At 43.2% G+C, this 26335-nt stretch overlaps 2 protein-coding genes across 2 annotated transcripts; both read left to right on the top strand.

Moving 5' to 3' along the window:
- LOC109787598 (glycolipid transfer protein 3-like) lies at positions 1-1290 on the top strand. The gene is made up of 4 exons (XM_040386351.3): positions 1-159; positions 316-447; positions 533-668; positions 903-1290. The coding sequence occupies exons 1-4, from the start codon at positions 152-154 to the stop codon at positions 1107-1109; spliced, it is 483 nt and encodes a 160-aa protein (XP_040242285.1). The 5' UTR covers positions 1-151; the 3' UTR covers positions 1110-1290.
- A 7925-nt stretch (positions 1291-9215) lies between these two features.
- LOC109787583 (ervatamin-B-like) lies at positions 9216-10685 on the top strand. Its single transcript, XM_020346124.4, has 2 exons — positions 9216-9751; positions 9876-10685. The coding sequence occupies exons 1-2, from the start codon at positions 9253-9255 to the stop codon at positions 10466-10468; spliced, it is 1092 nt and encodes a 363-aa protein (XP_020201713.1). The 5' UTR covers positions 9216-9252; the 3' UTR covers positions 10469-10685.
- The last annotated feature ends 15650 nt before the right edge of the window (positions 10686-26335 follow it).

Here is a 26335-nt window from a genome sequence, read left to right as displayed (position 1 = left end):
TGACACAAGTTGCAGTTAGTTTACCGTTTGCACTTCTTTCACTATGAATATATCAGTAGATCAAGGTTTAGCTAACAAATGCTCTGTTTTTTTGTCGTCAAAGATGTGATTGGGCCGACGCTACTAGTCCTCAGTCAAGACATTGAGCAAAATGTTCAGGTGGTTGCTCTTTTTCTACGTAATCATTACTCCCATGTTGCCTTGCATTCTGCATTGCATTTGTTCACATAACTAAGCGACTGGGCATACTGACTTGATTGTGCCAATTGCAGTGAAGTGATTACAGTTACATAATAAGCGAGTTTCCCTTTGCAGAGATTACAAGTATCTCCATGCAACAGACTCTTTGAAATACGCGAGCTTGACGGTGATGGTGACGAAGGAAGTGGTGGAAGGGACCTCAAAGAAGACCAATAGTTGCACCAGGGCAATTATCTGGTTGACCAGGTAACATATGCTGTTTTATACCATATGTGTTAATTCTGTTTCAAAACCTTAGTTTTCATGTGTCGCCAAAATGCGTTGGGTTTAGGTCGGTGAATTTCTCGACACATTTGCTGGAGGGATTAGTGAAGAACTCAGAGTCAAGCCTGCAAGAGATGGTGGAAGAAGCATACAAGAGCACCCTCAAGCCGTTCCATGGATGGATCTCATCAGCTGCTTACAAGGTATGACCACTTTACTTTGATCAGCTGACATACTGCTGTTCATCATCACGTCTTTTAGTTTTACACGACCATACAAGCTAGCAATTTTCTGGAGATTGTTCACCTGATAAATCTAGTTCATTTATTTTTGATAAATGGCAATACATTAGTAATATCAAGCTGTTATTGCAGCCATTAGCTGGTTTGAGTTGTGTCCACTGAACTAATGTCGCGAGCATAATTGCAAACTGTCAGGTAGCATTGCGTCTTATTCCGGAAAGAGACATCTTCATTCAGTTGCTGATGGGGAGCTGCCAGGATCCTGGGTATTTTGGTGAAGATGTCATGGTCTTGGTTTCCATTGTACAACCTCTGCTAGAGGAGATAAATGCCATTTTGGTCGGTGTTCCCCATTATGCACACGCACACATTCTTAATGAAACAGTCACTGCATTGCACTGAAGATATGTGTTTCCTGATGCAGTTCATGATTGTTAATATACAGGTAAAGCAACGGCTGGAAAGGCTAAAATCCACCTGAAACACAAGCACTACTAGGAAAAGGCCTACTAGTGGCGCACCAGTTTTGCCTACTAATGGCGCACTACTGGTGCGCCACTAGTACCACGCCACTCTCGGGTAAATATGCTTAATCTCAGGTCAAATCACACTCCGTGGTCAAACTTCCCGAAAGGTCACCCATCCTCACACTACTCCAGCCCAAGCACGCTTAACTTCGGAGTTCTATCCAACCCCAGCACCAGCTCACTTCACAGGCATTTGTTGATATATCTAGCATATCAATCCTATTAAACCTTGTTGATGTTTAGGACTTTGTTCATGTTCATGAGTGTGATGAAATTTTGAAAAAATATTTCAAACTTCCGTTCATATTACGTATCATATTTTAAAAACAATTCCCGAAAAAAAATCGAAACTAGTTTTTTTTCTATTACTAGTGGCGCACCTAGCAAACGGTACGCCGCTAGTAAGTTTGAATTTTTTTGCCTCCAGATCTTAAAAGCCCTGCAACTCTTTTTCTGTTAGGTTTTTGAGGATTTTGAAAATGTTTAACGGGGTTCCCCCAGTTAAATTCGGATGTAACTTTTCGAGTAGATGATTTTTCATATAGAAAACTTTTTAATCCGAGTTCGTATGCAAAAGTTATACCCATTTACAAATTCCAGAGAGATTTTGCAAATAAAGTCAAAATTCATTTTATAAATTTTCCCAACAACTAGACCACATATCACGTGGGAAACTTATTTTCTTTTATTTTTTGACATTTTCATAATTTTCTTTTATTTTTTTTAAAACTGAAAAGGCGGTCCATGGGGGGGGGGGTGCATGCGGGGAAATTTTTGGGCCAAGTTAACCACTCCCACGGTGCGCCATTACTAGTTTTGAAAAAAAAATAAAAAAAATTTGAAAAAAATTACTAGTGGCGCACCGTGGATGTGGTGCGCCATTAGTATTTGGACTAATGGCGCACCAACACATGGTGCGCCATTAGTATATAGTAGTGGCGCACCGCATGTCTGGTGCGCCATTAGTGTCCATTTCATTTATAGCCCTTTTCCTAGTAGCGAAGGATGAAGCCATAAAACTTTGGTGATTCAGTCATACCACTTGCTCGCTTACCGGCCGCCAAGCATGTTTCTTCTCCAATGGACAGAAGTTCAAATATGACTTGGTGTCTCACACTCAAATTAATTTTCTTAAACGCATTATCAATGGAAAGATTCTCTCGGACAAATGACTAGCACACAGCTTGATTGATGTTAGGTAGGAAAAAACAGGTATATTATAGTAACATAAATTCACATTTAGTGCAAGTTGTGCAATGCGAAAAGGACACAACACAAATTTAAGAAATAATAACAGACCACTAGCAGAACAGTTGGTCTATACTTTGTTCTAATGTGCCATGTTGCGAGAAAAACAAAACCCGCCACCTAGGATTAAAAAATATTGTAATTCTCGTGAAACAGCGATCGATCCCGCGGTTCCCTGCTTCTAACATGCATTTCCTACCACCAGGCCACTAAGTCGGAATTTTCGAGTGCAACTTTTTCTTTCACCTCTCGCAAGGCGTCTAGGGAAAGCCTTCCTCCCTTCGATCTTCCCGGGTGAGCCCGTGGATTCACCTCCCCTCCGCCTGCCGTTCCGGCGGCGGTGGCACTCGGGAGGGCTGGTGCCTCGGCTTACATAGGTAGGGTTTTCGTTCTTGCGCTGGCGGAGCTCGGACGGATGGCGGAGCTTCTTCTTCGATTCAATCTTCCGGGCTCCGATGGTTCGTCGGGACGGATTAGACGAAGCTTCAACGTGGATTCTTGCCAGCTCCTGGGAGTGGCGAGGTTAGGGTTTCTTGTCGTGCATACACAACAACGAGATTTGGTGTTAGGTTCTTCGGATCGATTCAAGGATTTAATGGCGACTACTATGGCTCCCGAACTATGGTCCTTAGGGACACGTGCGCGAAGACTTCCCGGCTGTCATCGACAAGATCAGGCCAGATCTGATATATGAGCGACGAAAGCGACACGTCGACGGCTCGTTCTGGCGGCGGCAATGGTCGTTCGGTTGTCCGTGGACCTGGATGTAATTTTTATTATGTTTGGGGTGCTTTGTACTTCCGGTGAATCTTTATAATAGATATGATATTTTTGTTTAAAAAAATCAGAATTTCTGAAAACCAGTTAGTTTTCGAAAATCTTGTTCAGAAAAAAAACCCTGCAACAGTACAACAGCCACCCACGACGGGATGATGCAATCGACCTAGGTGCCCGCCTATATAAGCATAAGTTCTGTGATTGCTTCCCACACTCGAACGGTCCGGAGATAATCTTCATCTTCACCACCCACACGTCGTAGGTTGCGTCGGTGAGCGTCAGGTACTAGATGGGGACATAGCAGTGCAACAGTACGGTGGCGCTGCCCCTTCCTCCACCACTGGTCGCTGACTTTCCGTCCTTGTTCACCTTGTCGCCATTTTTGTTCATGTTGGAACCGACGTTGCAGGACTTGTTTGCCTTGGAACCGATGTTGCCGGACTTGTTCGGCTTGGAACTGCCGTTGTCGGACTTGGAGTTGACCGAGTCCTGATCGTTGTCCCCCATCGTAGATTGTAGATCGAAGAGGCTTTAGATACCAATTATTGGCTTTAGAACGCCAGATCAATTCACCAGGAGCTACAACTGTATGTGCAGCAAAGCTATAAAGCAAGCAAGCTAGCATGAGTATTTTATCAATTTAACGGATTTATATGGTACGTCGTATATATAATTTGATTTGTCAGGTTTCTTAATTGGCTCAATGATATACAGTTCATAACCGATGATAAGAACTAGCTAGCTAGCAATGATACATGCTCCCGTACCGCAATTATGTTTTTTCAATGATTATGATTGAGATGGAGATTATTTAGAACTAGTTTATTATTCAGTTTGCTCACAAGAGTGAACAATTATATTACTCCATAGTTTTTTTTTGAGGGGATTACTCCATAGTTTCTTCCCAGCGTAATTGCAATTTTAGCAATGCAGCCGCGCACACCGCCCATGAAAGCCATGCGGCAGCTATCACTACAGTAATATATAAACCAAGTGCAAATCGGCATAAGCTGAGTGTATTGGGCACACGGCTTAAAAGTTTTTTCATGTAGTGTATGGCGAGGTTTACCACGGCACATCCAGTGCTCATGCATGCGAAGTACGGAGTTTTTGCCGGGACACGCGGAGCACACGAAGAAAGAAGAGGCAACGGCCTGTGGTTAGATTAGCACGACCAGCAACCGTTGCTTAAAATTGCAATGGTGCAAAAAAGATTAGGTGGTATATACGCTGGCATGTTCGATAGACACGACTTCATCATTTTAACAGATTGATACGGTTGTATATGTAATTTATTAGATTCCTTAATGATTTAACCCCTATGTGCTTTCCCTAAAGTTGCCAAACACGCTGTCAAAAACTGCGTTAGGAAGGATTTTCTTGACGTGCCAAGGCTAGTTCTGTATTTTTTTTTAACACAGTACAGACGCAAGCGCTCATACCTACACGCGTATACTCACCACACACGCACACCCTACCCCTATGAGCACCTTCGAGAGACTGAGCCAGCATATCATCTTGAGATTTACGAATTCACTGTAGACGCCTCGTCGTCAACGGAAACATCTCCACCCACTGATAGCGCATCGCCGGAAATCCTAAAATTAATCCAAAAATAATGCGAGCACCAGTACTAATTGTGTAGAAGAATATAATGGAAAGGGTCATACTGGTTGAATGGTCAAGTAAACATTCAAAAACATCATCCATTTAATACTCAAACAAAGGACAGTTATGTACTAGTTATGTTTAGAAGAATAGCTTTATAATACTGAAACGACATGCAACTGGCAGCAACCATTGCTATAAATTGCAAAAAAGATTCGGTGGTGTACATACTGTCATGTTTGGTTTGCATGAGTGTTTTATCAATTTAACGGAATGATATGGTACGTCGTACTTCTAGATATAATCTTATTTATTAGGATAGTTAATTTGCTCAGTGATGTACAATTGATAACCGAAGATAAGTATGTACTCGTAGCAGCTAGCTAGCAATGATTCGGTCGTAACACATGCTCGCTTACCGGCCGCCATGCATGTATCTTCTCCGATGGACAGAAGTTCAAATATGGCTTGGTGTCTCACACTCAAATTAGTTTCTGATCCATGGAAAGATTCTCTCGCACAGCAGCTGATCGATGTATATTATAGTAACATAAACTCACATTTAGTGCAAGTTGTGCAATGCGAAAAGGACACACCACTATTTAAGAAATAATAATAGACCACTAGCAGAACAGTTGGTCTATACCTTGTTCTAATGAGCCATGTTGCGTAAAAAGGAAAACTCAATAAATTATTCTGACTGCTCGACATTACGGTGAATTTTCATTTGCTGAAGTTCGTCTTCAGTTAGTTCTATTATTGAAGTCTTTGTCGGGATTAGACATGCACCCGCGACTTCCTGCTTCGAGCATGTCCTTCCTACAACCAGGTCACTAAGCAGGTTATTAACACGTGTGCATTAATTTTTTATCCCACCGGCGGTCTTATCCCAGCGGCGGGGACGGCGAGGGGGTTCGACCGGGACGCGCCCCTGTTCGGGCGCGGTCGAAGGAATAGGGCGCGTGGGAAGAAGACGACAAGGGGGGAACAAGGAAGTGGGCCGGCTCGGGTGGGCCACAGCCCAGGTGGGCAGGGGCTTTGGCCTGTTTACTTTATTTTATTTTTTTGCTTTTGTTTTCTTTTAAACTTTTCTGTTTTCTTTATTTTAGCTAGCAAATTAGTTTTACAAAAATATAACCCTTGCTCCTAAATTAGATTAAAAACATAGGACACTGCCACAAAAAGTTTGGTGACTAAAAAAACTAGTTTAATATTTATTTATTATTTAAAAGCATTTAAATAATTGTTTTGCCATTGTTGTATTCATTTTAGAGTATTTAATCATTTCATAAAAATGTGGGTTCTTCAGCATAATTACCTATGCATTATTTGGCACCTCTAGAACATTTTAGTTTTAATATTTGAAAACCTTTATCATTTGACTTGATTTTGAATTTGAATTTGAATTGGTTTCGAATCAACGCGAGTTTATCAACAGTAACCGAGGTGACGTGGCATCATTAGCAAAGGTTCACTGTAGCTTAATTACCCGGGCGTTACAATGTAGTAGCTAGCTAACACAATATGAAACCCCTAAACCCTCCAAAACCCCAAAACCCCTCCGTAAAAAAAACAAAAACCCCAGGGCCTGGCAGCTACTGACGGTGGCTGCCTTTTAGTCCCGATCGGTGTTACAAAGGACAGTTCAGTACTAGTTATGTTTAGAAGAATAGCTTTATAATACTTAAACGACATGCAACTGGCAGCAACCATTGCTAAAATTGCAATGGTGCAAAAAAGATTAGGTGGCATACATACTGTCATGTTTGGTTAGCATGAGTGTTTTATCATTTTAACCGATTAATATGGTACATCGTATATAATTTTATTCATTAGGTTCGTTAATTGGATCAGTGATGTACACTTGATAACCGAAGATAAGTACGTACTCGGTCGTACCACATGCTCGCTTACCGGCGGCCATGCATGCATGTTTTTTCTCCGATGGACAGAAGTTCAAATATAACTTGGTGTCTCACGCTCAAATTAATTTCTGAAACACATTATCCATGGAAAGATTCTCTGGCACAAATGAATAGCACAGCTTGATCGATGTTAGGTATGAACAAACAGGTATATTATAGTAACATAAACTCACATTTACTGCAAGTTGTGCAATGCAACAAGGACACAACGCAGTTTAAGAAATAATAATAGACCACTAGCACAACAGTTGATCTATACTTTGTTCTAATGTGCCAGGTTGCGAGAAAAATAAAACCCGCCACCAAGGATTAAAAAAATTCTAATTCTCGTGTAACAGCGATCGATCCCGTGATTCCCTGCTTCTAGCATGCGCCTCCTACCACCAGGCCACTAAGCCGGAATTTCCGAGTGTAGTTTTTTCTTTCCACTCTCGCAAGGCAACTAAGGAAAGCCTTCCTCCCATCGATCTTCCCCGGCGAGCCCGTGGATTCGCCTCCCCTCCGCTTGCCATTCCGGTGGCCGGTGGCGCTGGGAGGGTATTTCTCGTGCCTCGGCTTACATAGGTAGGCCGTTTTCTTTCTCGCATGGGCGGCGCTTGGACGGATATCGGAGCTTCTTCTTCGAGTCAGTCTTTCGGGCTCCGATCCTCCTTAGGTTCGTTCATTGGGACGGATTAGACGAAGCTCCGGCGTGGATTCCTGCCAGCTCCACGGAGGGGCGAGGTTAGGATTTCTTGTCCTGCATAGCAACAACGAGATTTGGTGTTAGGTTCTTCGTATCGATTCAAGGATTCAATGGCGACTACTGCGGCTGCCGAACTCTGGTCCTTAGGGGCACGTGCACGAAAACTTCCCGGTTGTCATCGACAAGATCAGGCCAGATCTGGTATATGAGCGACGACAGCGATGCGTCGGCGGCTCGTTCTGGCGTCGGCAATGGTCGTTCTATTGTCCATGAACCTGGATGTAATTTTTATTATGTTCTGGGTGCTTTGTACTTCTGATGAATCTTTATAATAGATAAGATATTTTCGTTAAAAAAGTCAGAATTTCTGAAAACCGGGTGGTTACACTCAAATTAATTTCTGAAACGCATTATCCATGGAAAGATTATCTGGCACAAATGACTAGCACAGCAGCTCGATCGATGTTAGGTATGGACAAACAGGTATATTATAGTAACATAAACTCATATTTAGTGCAAGTTGTGGAATGCGAAAAGGACTCAACACTTTCTAAGAAATAACAATAGACCACTAGCACAACAGTTGGTGTATACTTTGTTCTAATGTGCCACATAGAATAAAAAAAAATGTAAATCTCATGAAAACAGGGATGGAACCCGCGACTCCCTGTCATTAGCATGCGCTTCCTACCACCAGGCCACTAAGCAAGTTCTAAACACGTGTGCATACATTTTCTCTTTGACCTCGTTCACTAATTTAATTCAAAAAATTTGATTTTTTCCGACGATATTTCATGTTATCGGGAATTTCCAAAAACAGGCCAGTTTCTGAAAATCTCGTTAAAAAAAAACCCTGCGACTGTACCACAGCTCGATCGATGTTAGGTATGGACAAACAGGTATATTATAGTAACCTAAACTCATATTTAGTGCAAGTTGTGGAATGCGAAAAGGACTCAACACTTTCTAAGAAATAACAATAGACCACTAGCACAACAGTTGGTCTATACTTTGTTCTAATGTGCCATGTTGCGTAAAAAAGAAAACCCAATCAATTATTCTGTCTGCTCGACATTACGGTGAATTATCATTTGCTGACGTTTGTCTTGAGCTAGTTCTATTATTCAAGTCTTTGTCCAGATCAGACATGCACCCACGACAAACAAGGTTCTTTTTCTTTTCGTTATCGATTTTTCTCGGCTCGGGCGAAAAGATCGGTTTCCGAAAATTCTCAGAATTTTCCGGTTCTTTTCATCCAAAATTTTCAAACAAAAGAATTAAAAAAGTTAGCATCAAAATATATTTAACTTAACTCTGCATATGCACGGATTGCTTCCTAGTATGGTTGACGGCACACATCTTCTCAAGCAGCGCGGCCATTTTTTTTAATATTTCCTTTGAACTAGGATTAAAAAAATGTAATTCTTGTGAAACAGGGTTGGAACCCACGACTCCCTGTCATTAGCATGCGCTTCCTACCACCAGGCCACTAAGCAAGTTCTAACCACGTGTGCATACATTTTCTCTTTGACCTCGTTCACTAATTTAATTCAAAAAATTTGATTTTTTCGGACGATATTTCATGTTATCGGGCATTTCCAAAAACAGGCCAGTTTCCGAAAATCTCGTCCAAAAAAACAAAAAAACCCTGCGACTGTACAGCAGCCACCCACGACGAGCTGCTGCGATGGACCTAGCTAGCTAGGCGCCCGCCTATATAAGCATGAGGCCCGGTGCATGTATTCCGGACAAGGATCCAACCTGAGCTAATCAAGATGGCTTCGTCCACGCCTTACCTTGTCCTACTCTTGTGCCTCACCACTTTCCTGCAGGCATTGCTTACAGCGGCAAATTACCCACCGCCGCCGCCCCCGCCGTTTGAGCTGCCGGAGTCCGAGGTGAGGGAGAGGTTCTCCAAGTGGGTGGTCAAGTACTCAAAGCACTACTCGTGCGAGCAGGAGGAGGAGATGCGGTTCCAAGTCTTCAAGAACAACACCAACGCCATCGGCCAATTCGACCAACAGAATCCTGGCACCGTCGTCGGTCGCGGGTTCCGACCAAGTGGGTTTCAGGTCCAGGGCTCGGGCGGGGTCCGTATGAACAGGTTCGGCGACCTCAGCCCCAGGGAGGTCATCCAGCAGTTCACCGGGCTCAACACCACCAGCTTCAATGCCACGTCACCCACCTACCTCCCCTACCACTCCTTGAAGCCGTGCTGCGTTGACTGGCGCTCCAGCGGCGCTGTCACCGGCGTCAAGAATCAAGGCACTTGTGGTAAGTGGTCAAGCTATATATACCTTCTTGCAGATTTAGTTATATATCTATGCATGCATGCATGGTCATGGTTGCTCAATGAATTACTCGTGTCGTGCCGATGGATAAAATTGTAATATGGCAGGATCGTGCTGGGCGTTCGCGGCGGTGGCGGCGATCGAAGGCATGAACAAGATTAGGACAGGGGAGCTGGTGTCGCTGTCCGAGCAGGTACTCGTGGACTGCGACACAGTGAGCAGCGGCTGCGGCGGCGGCCACTCAGACTCGGCTATGGCCCTCGTGGCCGCCCGTGGTGGCATCACGTCGGAGGAGAGGTACCCGTACGCCGGATTCCAGGGAAAGTGCGACGTGGACAAGCTGCTGTTCGACCACCAGGCGTCCGTCAAGGGCTTCAAGGCCGTGCCACCCAACAACGAAGGTCAGCTGGCGATGGCCGTAGCCATGCAGCCCGTGACGGTGTACATTGACGCCAGCGGTTTTGAGTTCCAGTTCTACTCCGGCGGCATCTACCGTGGCCCCTGCTCCGCCAATGTGAACCACGCCGTCACCATCGTCGGCTACTGCGAGGGTCCCGGCGAGCGAAACAAGTACTGGATTGCCAAGAACTCGTGGAGCAACGACTGGGGTGAACAAGGATATGTCTACCTCGCAAAGGACGTGCCCTTGTCCACGGGCACCTGTGGCCTCGCCACCTCGCCCTTCTACCCCACGGCTTGACACTATGTGGCATATCTAAGGAATTACTAGTTCCGTTTCGTTGTGATAATGCTAAATTTTTATTTTTATTATACTTCCCTTTAATTTGATCAATAATTAGCATGGCCTGAGAGTAATAAATTTTCGAGTGAATTACAATTTTTACCAGTTAATTGTGCATTTGTGACACGTATTTACCGGTTTAGCGGATGTTGTATTGACATATCCCATCTAAAAAGCTTTGTACCCAATTTCACTCCATTTTAGCATTTTGCCTATTATTAGATATGAACTACATGCTAGGTAGATACTTTTACAACAATGTGTAAAGATCTCTGGACAGGATCGACAATCATGTCTGGCCTTCTCTTCTCCATGTGTTCCACTCCTCGCCATCCTTGTGGTATCCTCTAACCGCGATCATCGCCGGACACATTTTACAATCGACACCCACGAGAGAAACATTGTACAAAGTTAATTAAATAGGGTAATCTAGACGAATGTTCATGAAATGGGTTAACTAGTTCCACGAATGTACAAATTGGAGGTAAAAAGTGAAGTTCAGTCTGAATTTACAGATAACATGTAGGGTACGTATCGTGCTCGTGCGTTCTCTTCTTTGTTTCTATTTCTCTGTGGGGATTATTTTTCATTAAATCAAATTTGCATGTGCGATGAGCATTTTTATGGTACTGTTAAAAAACATATCAAACCTCCATTTGTTAGATTGTGATGGCTGAAGATTAATTTGTACTCCGACGTAGATATATAGGATTGCCACCTCTAAAATCCGCGGGGTACCTTGTGAAGTCGTAGTCAAGACAAAATTATTACGCCGTCAGATCATCTCAATTGTGGTCCCATTATTATGAACGCACACCCCCATATTTTGTTCGTTTGTGGACCTCTAAACACAAGATCTGAACGAACCGGGGCGGATGTCCCCCATGTGTACCCCCAAATGGATTATAATTACTCTATTTTCGCTAATTTTCATTTATTTCTTCACATTTTTATTCTAGCTGAAAAAATCTATTGCATGGTAATTTCTAACAAACAAATTAATTAAACAAAAATTCAAACATAGAAATACTAGTTCATACAATAATTCAAATTGGAATAGAGTTTTTAAAAGTTCCAAATATATATATAGTTTAGTTACCTACAACTCATCAAAATCAAACTATTGGTATCCATGCACTCACACCGGGAAAACTGTCGAGGATTGTTCGTTGGGCTATCCATAGGACTAGCAGTCAACATAAGAAAGTGTGACGACGCAACAAATCTTTGAATGAGATTGACAGTGTTCGGCCCCTATATGTGGAGGAAAAGTCCTACTTATGCTCATGTATATTGTGTGAGAATCTGTCCAAATGAAAGAAATAGTGAGTATTAAAACACTATTGTTACGAAAGCATCAATGTATGGTGGCGCAAAAGCGTAACACTATTCTTGAATGTTTCGTAATGTATGCTTTGGTGATGATGGTCGTGGGAGTTAGTTCAATGTCATCAATTCGAGGAGTCGGCGCTCAAAGGGACACTTCGAGGACTTGGGTCTAGCCAACTGGATCGAGGTCTTCAGCCTAGATTTGGGTCTTAGGGCCTTGCTCAAGTCATGGGCCTCCCTAGGCCTCTGTGTTTTATTCTTGACTTGGTCTCTAGAGTTTGTTGGCCTTTTCTTGGACTTGGTCCCACCCGGTTGTAATCCTGTTGTGATATGCCCTCGATTTTTTCAGGTCTTGTTTCTTGACAGTAGTACTCCCTTCGTTCCTAAATATGAGCCTTTTTAGAGATTCCAATATGGACTACATGCGGAGCAAAATGAGTGAATCTACACTCTAAACTACCTCTATATAGATCCGTATGTAGTCCCTATTGAAATCTCTAGAAAGACTTATATTTAGGAATGGCAGGAGTAGAAAATTGTTTATAGATGGACATATACTAGTGGCGGGTCACTATAAGTCACGCCACTGGTATCCTTCGTCCCTGTGGCAGAAAATACCATGTGCGTTGCACATATGCCCATGCCACTACTATGGGATTAGCAGTGGCGTATCGAAATAATTCCACTTCAATGGTAAGTAGGACCAGAGCACTTGACACGATGGAAGTTGCTAGTGGCATGGGGTATAGCTCAAGCCACTGGTATATACTTCCTTTGTCCGGAAATACTTGTCGGAAAAATGCATCAAAATGGACGTATCTAGAACTAAAATACGTCTAGATACATCCATTCGTCCGACAACTATTTCCGGACGGAGGGAGTACAATGTTAGTGGCGTGGGCAATACCCCCCATGCCACTTGCCAATGTCGTCTGATAGAGTTTGTGGTGGCATGTAATAGTAGTGGCGTTCCAATGTGAGCCACGCCACTGGTAGTGTCGTGGCAGCACTATTCACATTTGACACCTACCCCCTCTCTTCTTCTTCCTCCTCATTTGTTTTCACATAATTTTTACCTCTCCTTCTCACTCACTCTAATTAGCCAGATTTACCCTCTCTCTCTCTCACCATAATGTTGTATGGGACGCATCACCTTTCTAGCCCGCACGAACTTTAAAGCACACCTCAGCCAAGCCCTGGAGGAACGCCTTAATCGGCCATTTCCGCGGAGCAACCCTCCCTACGGGTAAAAGAGATAATCTCGGATCCGAGCTCGTTAGAGCTCATGAGACCATGGAAATGGAGCGAGCTCCCACGTGCAGGCACCGCCCACCATTTTTGCACCCCTATTTCACCCTCTTCGGCTCACAACCGAAACTCCCGTCCCCATCCCCCCTATGAGTTCTTCGCCCGGCAGCGAAGCATCCTCAACGACGAGCAGGTAAGCGGCGCATCTTCTCATCAAGTCTGCGGTGGTGGACGGCGGCCGGGGGAAACAACTTTCTCTTTTTCTCTGAGCTGAGAGCGGCCTTGTTCGCTCCTCCGATGCATGTAACTGCATTCAAACCCTAGGTATTCTAGAATAGATTTGTGAGTATTGAGTAGATGTTTAGGTCGTGATGTAGTTTGAGCAAGTTTTTCTTCATGATTTACTCTCAGCATGACGTATATAATGAAGTTTTGTTGCGATTTCGTAGTTTTGACATGTTTGCAGTGATGCTTTTTGATGATATTGTGGTAGATAATGTTGTGAGTATGTGATAGATAATGTGCTCTACTACATCATGGCATGGTAGGAAATCGTGTGGTTCATAATGATCGGGTAGATAAAGGAGGCGATGTTTTTCATGATGTTGTGATAATGTGCTATAAAGGCATATTCACTGTTGTGCAATATATCTATTAGTGCAACCATTGGAGTGATGCAATTTTCTTGGTCCTAACCATTGTAAGAGATGACCACCGACGAATTTAGCCAGACCATAGTTGGCTCAAATAGGCAGCTCGACCTCTCCTTTGTCTCGTACTCTCAGGTGTTCGAGGTGCCGGTTACCCAAGATGTAGACACTACATCACAACACTTAATTGGGGGCAATTAACTGCTGGTAGGTATAGCTGAACAAGGTCAAATAATCTGCTGGGACATGTTGTAGTGCCGGCACAACTACCTAAGGGCAATTTAACTGCCGATACAACTGAAGAAGCAACGGCAAACAGACTGCCGGTAATAATGAGGGTGTAACATCTGCCGAGAGAACTACAACCCGACATGCTATCTGCCGGGGACTGTCTTTGGCGCGGGACCAATTATAATTTTTTGAGTGGGATGGCGCGGGACCAAAATAGAGTCGGTCCTAAGCGCACGCTAACAAGAGCCCAAAAGCGTGCGAGCGATGAAACTTTTGGCCTGAAAAAATATAGACGCGTTGTGCCCTCACCCATAGACTTCTATCCAGTTCACCCCCAAATCGATCCAGGCCGCATCCGTCGCGAACCCTTGCCACACTGCCACCATCGCCGACCGCGCCCTCCACCACACCACCGCCGCCCCCATCGGCCCCAACCACTCCCCGCTGCTGCTGTAGACTGCGCCCTCCATATGCCACCGCTACAGACTGCTGCTGTCACTGACCCCACATCGCAGCCTCGGCAAGCCACATCGCGGAGGCACTCCACCGGTGGCCACCCTCCTCCACCACACCACCACTGCCCCTGCCAGCCCCAACCACTCCCCGCTGCTGCTGCAGACTCCGCCCTCCACACCCCACCGCTGCAGACTGCTGTCGCCGCCGACTGATACGTCCATTTTGCATCATGCTTTTATATCGATATTTATTGCATTAGGGGTTGTTACTACACATTATGTCACAATACTCATGCCTTTTCTCTCTTATTTTACAAGGTTTACATGAAGAGGGAGAACGCCGGTAGCTGGAATTCTGGGCTGAAAAAGGAGCAAATATTAGAGACCTATTCTGCACAACTCTAGAAGTCCTGAAACTTCACGAAAGTCAGTTTTGGAATATGTTAAAACTATTGGGCGAAGAAAGCACCAGAGGGGGGCCACACCCTGTCCACGAGGGTGGGGGCGCGCCCCCAGCCTGGTGGCCCCCCTGGCAGGCCTCCGGTGCCCATCTTTCGCTATATGAAGTCTTTTGCCCTGGAAAAAATTTGAAAGAAGCTTTCGGGACGAAGCGCCGCCATCTCGAAGCGGAACCTGGCGAAACCAATCTAGGGCTCCGGTGGAGCTGTTCTGCCAGGGAAACATCCCTCCGGGAGAGGGAAATCATCACCAACGTCATCACCATCGATCCTCTCATTGGGAGGGGGTCAATCTCCATCAACATCTTCACCAGCACCATCTCCTCTCAAACCCTAGTTCATCTCTTGTATCCAATCTTTGTCTCAAAACCTCAGATTGGTACCTGTGGGTTGCTAGTAGTGTTGATTACTCCTTGTAGTTGATGCTAGTTGGTTTATTTGGTGGAAGATCATATGTTCAGATCCTTTATGCATATTAATACCCCTCTGATTATGAACATGAATATGATTTGTCAGTAGTTACGTTTGTTCATGAGGACATGGGAGAAGTCTTGCTATAAGTAGTCATGTGAATTTGGTATTCGTTCAATATTTTGATGAGATGTGTGTTCTCTTTCCTCTAGTGGTGTTATGTGAACGTCGACTACATGACACTTCACCATTATTTGGGCCTAGGGGAAGGCATTGGGAAGTAATAAGTAGATGATGGGTTGCTAGAGTGACAGAAGCTTAAACCCTAGTTTATGCGTTGCTTCGTAAGGGGCTGATTTGGATCCATATGTTTCATGCTATGGTTAGGTTTACCTTAATACTTCTTTTGTAGTTGCGGATGCTTGCAAGAGAGGTTAATCATAAGTGGGATGCTTGTCCATGGAAGGGCAGTAGCCAAGCACCGGTCCACCCACATATCAAATTATCAAAGTAACGAACGTGAATCATGTGAGCATGATGAAAACTAGCTTGATGATAATTCCCATGTGTCCTCGGGAGCGTTTTCCTTTATATAAGAGTTTGTCCAGGCTTGTCCTTTGCTACAAAAAGGATTGGGCCACCTTGCTGTACCTTGTTTACTTTTGTTACTTATTACCCGTTACAAATTACCTTATCACAAAACTATCTGTTACCGATAATTTCAGTGCTTGCAGAGAATACCTTACTGAAAACCGCTTGTCATTTCCTTCTGCTCCTCGTTGGGTTCGACACTCTTACTTATCAAAAGGAGTACGATAGATCCCCTATACTTGTGGGTCATCAAGACTCTTTTCTGGCGCCGTTGCCGGGGAGTGAAGCGCCTTTGGTAAGTGGAATTTGGTAAGGAAAAATTTATATAGTGTGCTGAAATTTGCTGTCACTTGTTACTATGGAAAGTAATCCTTTGAGGGGCTTGTTCGGGGTATCTTCACCCCGACTAGTACAGCAAAGAGTTGCTCCTCAACCTACTGAAAATGTTTACTTTGAAATTCCTTCGGGTATGATAGAGAAACTGCTAGCTAATCCTTTTACAGGAGATGGAACATTGCATCCCGAGTTGCACCTAATCTATGTGGATGAAGTTTGTGGATTATTTAAGCTTGCAGGTATGCCCGAGGATGTTATCAAGAAGAAGGTCTTCCTTTTATCTTTGAAGGGAAAGGCATTGACATGGTTTAGGCTATGCGATGATATTGGGTCATGGAACTACAACCGGTTGAAATTGGAATTTCATCAGAAGTTTTATCCTATGCATCTGGTTCATCGTGATCGTAATTATATATATAATTTTTGGCCTCGTGAAGGAGAAAGCATCGCTCAAGCTTGGGGGAGGCTTTTCAATGTTATATTCATGCCCCAATCATGATCTCTCAAGAGAAATTATTATTCAAAAATCTTATGCTCGACTTTCTCTCAATAATCACTCCATGCTCGATACTTCTTGTACTGGTTCTTTTATGATGAAGACTATTGAATTCAGATGGGATTTATTGGAAAGAATTAAACGCAACTTTGAAGATTGGGAACTCGACGAAGGTAAGGAGTCAGGTATAACACGTAAGTTTGATTGTGTTAAATCTTTTATGGGTACCAATGTTTTTCGTGAATTTAGCACTAAATATGGACTTGACTCTGAGATAGTAGCTTCTTTCTGTGAATCCTTTGCTACTCATGTTGATCGTCCTAAGGGGAAGTGGTTTAAATATCCTCCTCCCATTGAAGTAAAGGTAGTTGAACCTATTAAAGTTGAAGAAAAGACTATCACTTATAATGTTGATCCTATTGTTCCTCCCGCTTATATTGAGAAACCACCTTTCCCTGCTAGAATAAAGGATCATGCTAAAGCTTCAACTATGGTTCGTAAGAGTAATACTAGAACACCTACACCCCCTGAGCAAATTAAAGTTGAACCTAGTATTGCTATGGTTAAAGATCTCTTGGTTGATAATATTGATGGGCATGTTATTTACTTCTGTGATGAAGCTGCTAGAATTGCTAAACCCGATACTAAAGATAAACATAGACCTGTTGTTGGCATGCCTGTTGTTTCGGTTAAAATAGGAGATCAGTGTTATCATGGCTTATGTGATATGGGTGCTAGTGTCAGTACAATACCTTATACCTTATATAAAGAAATTATGCATGATATTGCACCTGCTGAGATAGAAGATATTAATGTTACTATTAAGCTTGCCAATAGAGATACTATCTCACCGGTTGGGATTGTTAGAGATGTTGAAGTCTTGTGTGGGAAAATTAAATATCCTACCAATTTTCTTGTTCTTGCTTCCCCACAAGATAACTTTTGTCCTATTATATTTGGTAGACCCTTCTTGAATACTGTTAATGCTAAGATAGATTGCAAAAAGGATGTTGTTACTATTGGTTTAGGGGATATGTCTCATGATTTTAATTTTGCTAAATTTCGTAGACAACCCCATGATAAAGAATTGCCTAGTAAAGATGAAATTATTGGTCTTGCTTCCATCGCCGTGCCTCCTAAGGATCCTTTAGAACAATATTTGTTAGACCATGAAAATGATATGTTTATGAATGAAAGAAGGGAAATAGATGAAGTATTCTTTAAACAGGGACCTATTTTGAAACACAACTTGCCTGTTGAAATTCTAGGGGATCCTCCTCCACCCAAGGGTGATCCCGTGTTTGAGCTTAAACCATTACCTGATACTCTTAAATATGCTTATCTTGATGAAAAGAAGATATATCCTGTTATTATTAGTGCTAACCTTTCAGAGCAGGAAGAAGAGAAATTATTGAAAACTCTAAAGAAGCACCGTGCTGCTATAGGATATACTTTGGATGATCTTAAGGGCATTAGTCCCACTCTATGCCAGCACAAAATAAAATTAGAGAAAGATGCTAAATCGGTTGTTGATCACCAACAACGGTTAATCCTAAGATGAAAGAAGTGGTAAGAAAAGAAATAATAAAGCTTCTGGAGGCATGTATAATTTATCCTGTTGCTGATAGTCAGTGGGTACGTCCTGTCCATTGTGTCCCTAAGAAGGGAGGTATTACTGTTGTTCCTAATGATAAAGATGAATTGATCCCACAAAAATTGTTACAGGTTATAGAATGGTAATTGATTTCCGCAAACTAAATAAAGCTACTAAACAGGATCATTACCCTTTACCTTTATTGATCAAATGCTAGAAAGATTATCCAAACATACACACTTTTGCTTTCTAGACGGTTATTCTGGTTTCTCTCAAATTCCCGTGTCAAAAGAGGATCAAGAAAAGACCACTTTTACTTGCCCTTTCGGTACCTTTGCTTATAGACGTATGCCTTTTGGTTTATGCAATGCACCTGCTACCTTTAAAAGATGTATGACTGCTATATTATCTGACTTTTGTGAAAAGATTGTTGAGGTTTTCATGGATGATTTCTCCGTATATGGAACTTCTTTTGATGATTGCTTAAGCAACCTTGATCGAGTTTTGCAGAGATGTGAAGAAACTAATCTTGTCTTGAATTGGGAGAAGTGCCACTTTATGGTTAATGAAGGTATTGTCTTGGGGCATAAAATTTCTGAAAGAGGTATTGAAGTTGATAAAGCTAAAGTTGATGCTATTGAAAAGACGCCGCGTCCTAAGGACATTAAAGGTATAAGAAGTTTCCTTGGTCATGCCGGTTTTTATAGGACGTTCATTAAAGACTTCTAAAAAATTTCTAGGCCTCTGACTAATCTCTTACAAAAAGATGTTCATTTTGTCTTTGATGATGATTGTGTAGAAGCATTTGAAATACTGAAGAAAGCTTTGATTTCTGCACCTATTGTTCAGCCACCTGATTGGAATTTACCCTTTGAAATTGTATTTGCTTGTGATAAGTTCAGACCTTATATTGTTCATCACCATCGATCCTCTCATTGGGAGGGGGTCAATCTCCATCAACATCTTCCCCAGCACCATCTCCTCTCAAACTCTAGTTCATCTCTTGTATCCAATCTTTGTCTCAAAACCTCAGATTGGTACCTGTGGGTTGCTAGTAGTGTTGATTACTCCTTGTAGTTGATGCTAGTTGGTTTATTTGGTGGAAGATCATATGTTCAGATCCTTTATGCATATTAATACCCCTCTGATTATGAACATGAATATGATTTGTCAGTAGTTACGTTTGTTCCTGAGGACATGGGAGAAGTCTTGCTATAAGTAGTCATGTGAATTTGGTATTCGTTCAATATTTTGATGAGATGTGTGTTCTCTTTCCTCTAGTGGTGTTATGTGAACGTCGACTAGATGACACTTCACCATTATTTGGGCCTAGGGGAAGGCATTGGGAAGTAATAAGTAGATGATGGGTTGCTAGAGTGACAGAAGCTTAAACCCTAGTTTATGCTTTGCTTCGTAAGGGGCTGATTTGGATCCATATGTTTCATGCTATGGTTAGGTTTACCTTAATACTTCTTTTGTAGTTGCGGATGCTTGCAAGAGGGGTTAATCATAAGTGGGATGCTTGTCCAAGGAAGGGCAGTACCCAAGCACCGGTCCACCCACATATCAAATTATCAAAGTAACGAACGCGAATCATATGAGCATGATGAGAACTAGCTTGACGATAATTCCCATGTGTCCTCGGGAGCATTTTCCTTTATATAAGAGTTTGTCCAGGCTTGTCCTTTGCTACAAAAAGGATTGGGCCACCTTGCTGCACCTTGTTTACTTTTGTTACTTGTTACCCGTTACAAATTACCTTATCACAAAACTATCTGTTACCGATAATTTCAGTGCTTGCAGAGAATACCTTACTGAAAACCGATTGTCATTTCCTTCTGCTCCTCGTTGGGTTCGACACTCTTACTTATCGAAAGGACTACAATAGATCCCCTATACATGTGGGTCATCACCGACCCCACATCACAGCGCCGCGGAGGACACGGACACGCCACCGGCGCCGGCCAGCCACGTCGCGGAGCCACTCCACCGCCGGCCTATTGGAAATATGCCCTAGAGGTAATAATAAAGTGGTTATTATTAATTTCCTTAATCATGATAAAGGTTTATTATTCATGGTAGAACTGTATTGACCGAAAACTTAAATACATGTGTGGATATGAAGGAAATATGCCCTAGAGGTAATAATAAAGTTGTTATTTATATTTCCTTATATCATGATAAATGTTTACTATTCATGCTAGAATTGTATTAACCGAAAACTTAGTACATGTGTGAATACATAGACAAAACAGAGTGTCCCTAGTATGCCTCTACTTGACTAGCTTGTTAATCAAAGATGGTTAAGTTTCCTAACCATAGACATGTGTTGTCATTTGATGAACGGGATCACATCATTAGAGAATGATATGATGGACAAGACCCATCCGTTAGCTTAGCATAATGATCGTTAAGTTTTATTGCTATTGCTTTCTTCATGACTTATAGATATTCCTCTGACTATGAGATTATGCAACTCCCGAATGCTGGAGGAACACCTTGTGTGCTATCAAACGTCACAACGTTACTGGGTGATTATAAAGATGCTCTACCGGTGTCTCCGAAGGTGTTTGTTAGGTTGGCATAGATCGAGATTAGGATTTGTCACTCCGAGTATCGGAGAGGTATCTCTAGGCCCTCTCGGTAATGCACATCACTATAAGCCTTGCAAGCAATGTGACTAATGAGTTAGTTGCGGGATGATGCATTACAGAACGAGTAAAGAGACTTGCCTGTAACGATATTAAACTAGGTATGATGATGCCGACGATCGAATCTCGGGCAAGTAACATACCGATGACAAAGGGAATAAGATATGTTGTTATTGCGGTTTGACCGATAAAGATCTTCATAGAATATGTAGGAACCAATATGATCATCCAGGTTCCGCTATTGGTTATTGACTGGAGATGTCTCTCAGTCTTGTCTACATAGTTCTGAACCCTTAGGGTCCGCACGCTTAACGTTTGTATTATGAGTTATGTGTTTTTGTGACCGAAGTTTGTTCCGGGTCCCGAATGAGATCACGGACATGACGAGGAGTCTCGAAATGGTCGAGAGGTAAAGATTCATATATTGGAAGGTAGTATTCGGACATCGGAATTGTTTCGAATGGTTCGGGTATTTTACCAGAGTACCGAGGGGTTACCGAAACCCCCGGGGGAATTAATGGGCCTACATGGGCCTTAGTGGAGAGAGAGGAGGGCCGCAAGGGGTGGCCCCCCCATGGCAGTCCGAATTGGACTAGGGGAGGGGCGGCGCCCCCCTTTCCCTCTCCCTCTCCCTCTCTTTCTTTTTCCCTCAGTGAAGAAAGGAAAAGAGGGGGGGGGGGGGGGCGAATCCTACTAGGACTAGGAGTCCTAGTAGGACTCCCCCCTTGGCACCCCCCTCCTGGCCGGCTGCCTCCTCCTCCCCTCCTTTATATACGAGGGAGGGAGCACCCCAAAGGCACATCAATTGTTCTCTTAGCCGTGTGCGGTGCCCCCCTCCATAGTTTACTCCTTCGGTCATAGCGTCATAGTGCTTAGGCGAAGCCCTGTGCAGATCACATCACCATCACCCACTACTAGAAAATAGCTTATAGGTAGACGCTTACTAGTAGCGCGCTATATTAATCCATGCAACTGCTAATTACTAGTAGCGCCTGCAAAAAAAAACACACGCTATTAGTATATACTCCTCGCGGACAGAACATAGTAGTAGCGTAGGTTGTAAAACCTGCGCTACTACTAAGTGAATAGCCAAAGCGTAGGTACGAGACCCACGCTACTACTGAGCATGTCTACCGCCGCACGATCCACCCCCATCCACTCCCACCCCACCAAACTCTCTCGCGAAACCTTAAAAAAAACTCTCTCTCACGAATCTCACCCCCACCTCTCGGTCAAGCTACTCTCCCCCACGATCTCCTCGCCGCCGCCACCGCCCACGTTGGCACGCTCGTCGTCGCCGCCACCGCCCACGCCGGCACGCTCGTCGCCGCCGCCATTATCTCGGGATCTACCTCCTCAACCTCCTCATTGGCTTCCTCTCCCCCATGGTCGACCCCGAGCTCGACCCCTCCGCCGCCCACGATGGGCGCGCCCTCCCCACCCGCGGATCCGACGAGTTCAAGCCCTTCATCAGGAGGCTCCCAGAGTTCAAGTTCTGGTATGCATGCTCCCGCCGTCCCTAGATCTGCCCCCTCCCTCTCCCTCGCCATCTGCCCAAATATTCTAGTATCACCAATTCCGAATTGATGTTGGTAATTATGCAGTCAATGATATACTAAAATAGCATAATATCTAGTGGAGTTTGTAGTTAAGCACGACATAGGACAAAAAAAATCATATATGTACAACCAAAAAACTACCAATTAGACAGGATAACACACTACCAGAATACTTTTCCTATGGTCAAACCTGATAAGCTTGATAGAAAATATATGTTGGCTCAATGGCTTGGTACAGAAGGGACGAACTTGAATGGGGTTAATTTTCATAGGGCTAGTACAGGTCGACTAGTCTCTTCCATATGTGATTTTTCAGACCACATCCTATTCTTTGCTTGTTATATATATATACAAGGACAATTGGCATGTATCTAGTTTAGCACAAAAACACTACGCCTGTAGCCGATCTAAAAAGCAGCAACTTGGCAAGAATGTGGCAAAGGAAATAAATTAGAATGTTTGATTTCAAGGTCGGGTACATAACATCACAAGATTGTTTAGGAACCAAAATCTGAGATTATGCATAGCTAGATATATGAATCAAAGGCTTAATATACATATATAAGTTCAGTGTCTGATCACACTAGCCGCGATATTTCAGACCACCATGAAACCTGAAGTAATTTTCTTCAGCTTCAAACTGATGTTAAATTGCAGAAGTACATTATACATTGTCAGTAAGCCCATAGATCTCAGCTGAAATCTCCCTGTCATCCCTTGCATCCTCCAGATCGCGATCCCAGCTGAAATCTCCCTGTCAATCATGACCGCCTAATTATTTATTTATTATTTATTATACTAGCATTAGTCAACTTTACGGCTCCTGGTATCTCAAATCTTGTGAATGAACAAATGACCATCTTTTTTACGCTTTCGCCAACCAACTGTAGCAGCATTCGGCGAATCACACCTAGCATGATAGTGCTTGACATATCGAGGGAACAAATTTGTGCGTCATTCACAAAGCATCCAACTCCACATATTTGGGCTTGAGTTGGTACCCTTTAAAGGTCAAAAATATGCCGGTTAATTAGTTTGTCCAAGAGTGGTGAAATATTGTTCCATTCTACTTTAGCTACTTGGTGCCTTTGTTCTTCTGCGCTGCCTTACTGCCTGTTCATGGATGGTCTACACACCTTGGCATGCTTGCTTACACATCATTCATGTAACTCTAGGCACACCAAAATACAAATAATTCTGTCAGAAACACTTTCATCTATAGTCACCAGGGAATAAGGAGCCAGCCTACACCCCTGTGTTTGGTTCTCTTCTCCCTACTGATATTGTAATATAAGCAATCAAATCATGTCACTGCCTCTATAACTGCGGCCGAGTTACCTGAATAAACCTCCATACCATATTATCTTCTTACAATCGTCGGTACTCTGAATTTTTGTGCGTCGAATTTGGAGCAAACTTCTGAATTCATAGTGTAGGCCTTTTGAATTCAACTTTGCTGTTTCTTGCTCAGAGTAAATCATTGTTGTTGGGTAGTAAATCTACCTGTACTTTCTTGTCAATTCACGTGCCATTGTAGACATGTTATAGGAGGTTCAGCTGTTCTTGCTTTTGTCAGTACTATGAATTTCTACGGTCGATACTCTGAAGTCATGCGAAAAATGGACAGATTTGAAGCAAACTTTTGAATTCATAGCATAACCCTTTATTTATTTTTGCTGAATTAGAACTGTAAACTCAGCATGCATATAGAAATGCTACAGCATGCTCAACCAAATGTGTTAGTTATTGAGTCATTGGGCTGACTTTATACAAAAACCTGCTGCAAGTGCGTGGAAAATGTGGCACTTGCCATTCTGGAATACTACCCGTTTTTTCAGTGATTGAAGTGTCTCTGTTTAATACTTCTAAACTGAACTGTTTCATTTAGAATTCTGACACTTCTTAGTGTAGCATTGTAGCTTTATTTTTACATGATGAAACTACCTTCTGTATGCAGTATGCAACAACACTATGTTGTATATCTTCAGTAGTAAATGTATCATCTTAAGAGTGAACTGAAGCTAGATTATTCTGTAGCTCATTTTTTAGGCTCTCTCCATGGTTAATATAAATTATGCAAAGCAATGTTTACTTTGAGTGTAACTCTAGTGCTATTCTTATTATTCAATGTACATCGATGGTGCTGCTGGACTTGTGCTAGTCAGAGGGGAGAAAGCTAAGAACCTTGGCCTTTAAGTTCTTGCAAGGATCAGAGGGTATGCTGATGCTGCTCAGGTAAATCTTACATGCCTCGTCATTAATCATTGTTGGTGAAACAAATGTCATTTGAGAAATCTTGGTCCATTTTCTTGTTAATGAGGACTTTTACCAATATTATCCTTTCCCGTGCCTCGAAACTATCAACCTGGCCCAAAGAATGATCTTTTTCTTTAGGATTCATGGTTATTTTTTCTTGTTATTATGCATTACTATTGATTCATGTGCATGTGCTAAAAAGAAAGAAAATACCCTAATGGATGCGGATTCCAACTAACAAGTTTTCACTTTTCGACGTGGGCGCAGGGGTGATCAACGTGGACTACCGCGGCCTGGTGGGCGTCGTGCTCTTCAACAACTTGGAGGCGGACTTCATCGTGAAGCCCGGCGATCGTGCCGCACAGATGATCGTCCAGGTCATTGCGACGCCGGAGGTCGCTGAGGTGGAGAACCTCGACGCCATCGTCCGCCGGGAGGGACTGCTTGGATCCACCGACGTTTCAACTCCGAAACTTGGTAGATACATCTAGAGAAGTGGTCTAGTTGTTTGCGTCTGATGTTAAATGGGATCTCGAGATCTCTAGTTGAGATGTTCAATGTTGTATCCATGAATGCTGCAAGTGCTAAGATGGTTCTGTGAACTTAGTTTATTTGCACTGGACGTGTCTTTGATTTCCATCCATGAATATTGCATCTGATTTCTATTTCTATTTTTTAGTTTTTGGTTGGTTAGTTGTAGCGTGGGGGAAAGATGTGGTGCTACTAGTACTTGGATAGTAGTAGCGTAGGTGTAAATGGGGCGCTACTAGTAGTTAGATAGTAGTAGCATAGGTTTGGAATAGTGGTAGCGTGGGTGGCACCGCGCCACTACTAACTTTTTTAGTTGTAGCGCGGGGTAAAAAACGCGCTACTGCTAAAAGTTAGCTGTAGCGTTGTAATAGTAGCGGGAACCCACGCTACTGGTATGCAAAAAACCTACGCTACTGGTAGTGTTTTTCATAGTAGTGACCGTCACCACGCCGTCGTGCTGACGGAACTCTCCCTCGACCCTCTGCTGGATCAAGAGTTCGAGGGACGTCATCAAGCTGAACGTGTGCTGAATTCAGAGGTGCCGTACGTTCGGTACTAAGATCGGTTGGATCATGAAGACGTTCGACTACATCAACCGCTTTATACTAACGCTTCCGCTTTCGGTCTACGAGGGTACATGGACACACTCTCCCCCTCTCGATGTTATGCATCTCCTAGATAGATCTTGCGTGAGCATATGAATTTTTTATAATAGCATGCTACGTTCCCCAACAGTGGCATCCGAGCCAGGTCTATGCGTAAATGATATGCATGAGTAGAACACAAAGAGTTGTGGGCGATACTAGTCATACTGCTTACCACCAACGTCTTATTTTGATTCGGCGGTATTGTTGGATGAAGCGGCCCGGACCAACATTACATGACCACGTTCATGAGACCGGTTCTACCGACGTGCTTGTGCACACAGGTGGCTGGTGGGTGTCTATTTCTCCAACTTTAGTTGAATCGAATTTGACTACGACCGGTCCTTGTTGAAGGTTAAAACAACACACTTGACGAAAAATCGTT

The sequence above is a fragment of the Aegilops tauschii genome, chromosome 4 (assembly GCF_002575655.3).
Source record: "Aegilops tauschii subsp. strangulata cultivar AL8/78 chromosome 4, Aet v6.0, whole genome shotgun sequence".
Lineage (NCBI taxonomy): Eukaryota > Viridiplantae > Streptophyta > Magnoliopsida > Poales > Poaceae > Aegilops > Aegilops tauschii.
Note: the sequence above shows the minus strand (reverse complement) of the source record. Positions and strands in the feature narration are given on the sequence as shown.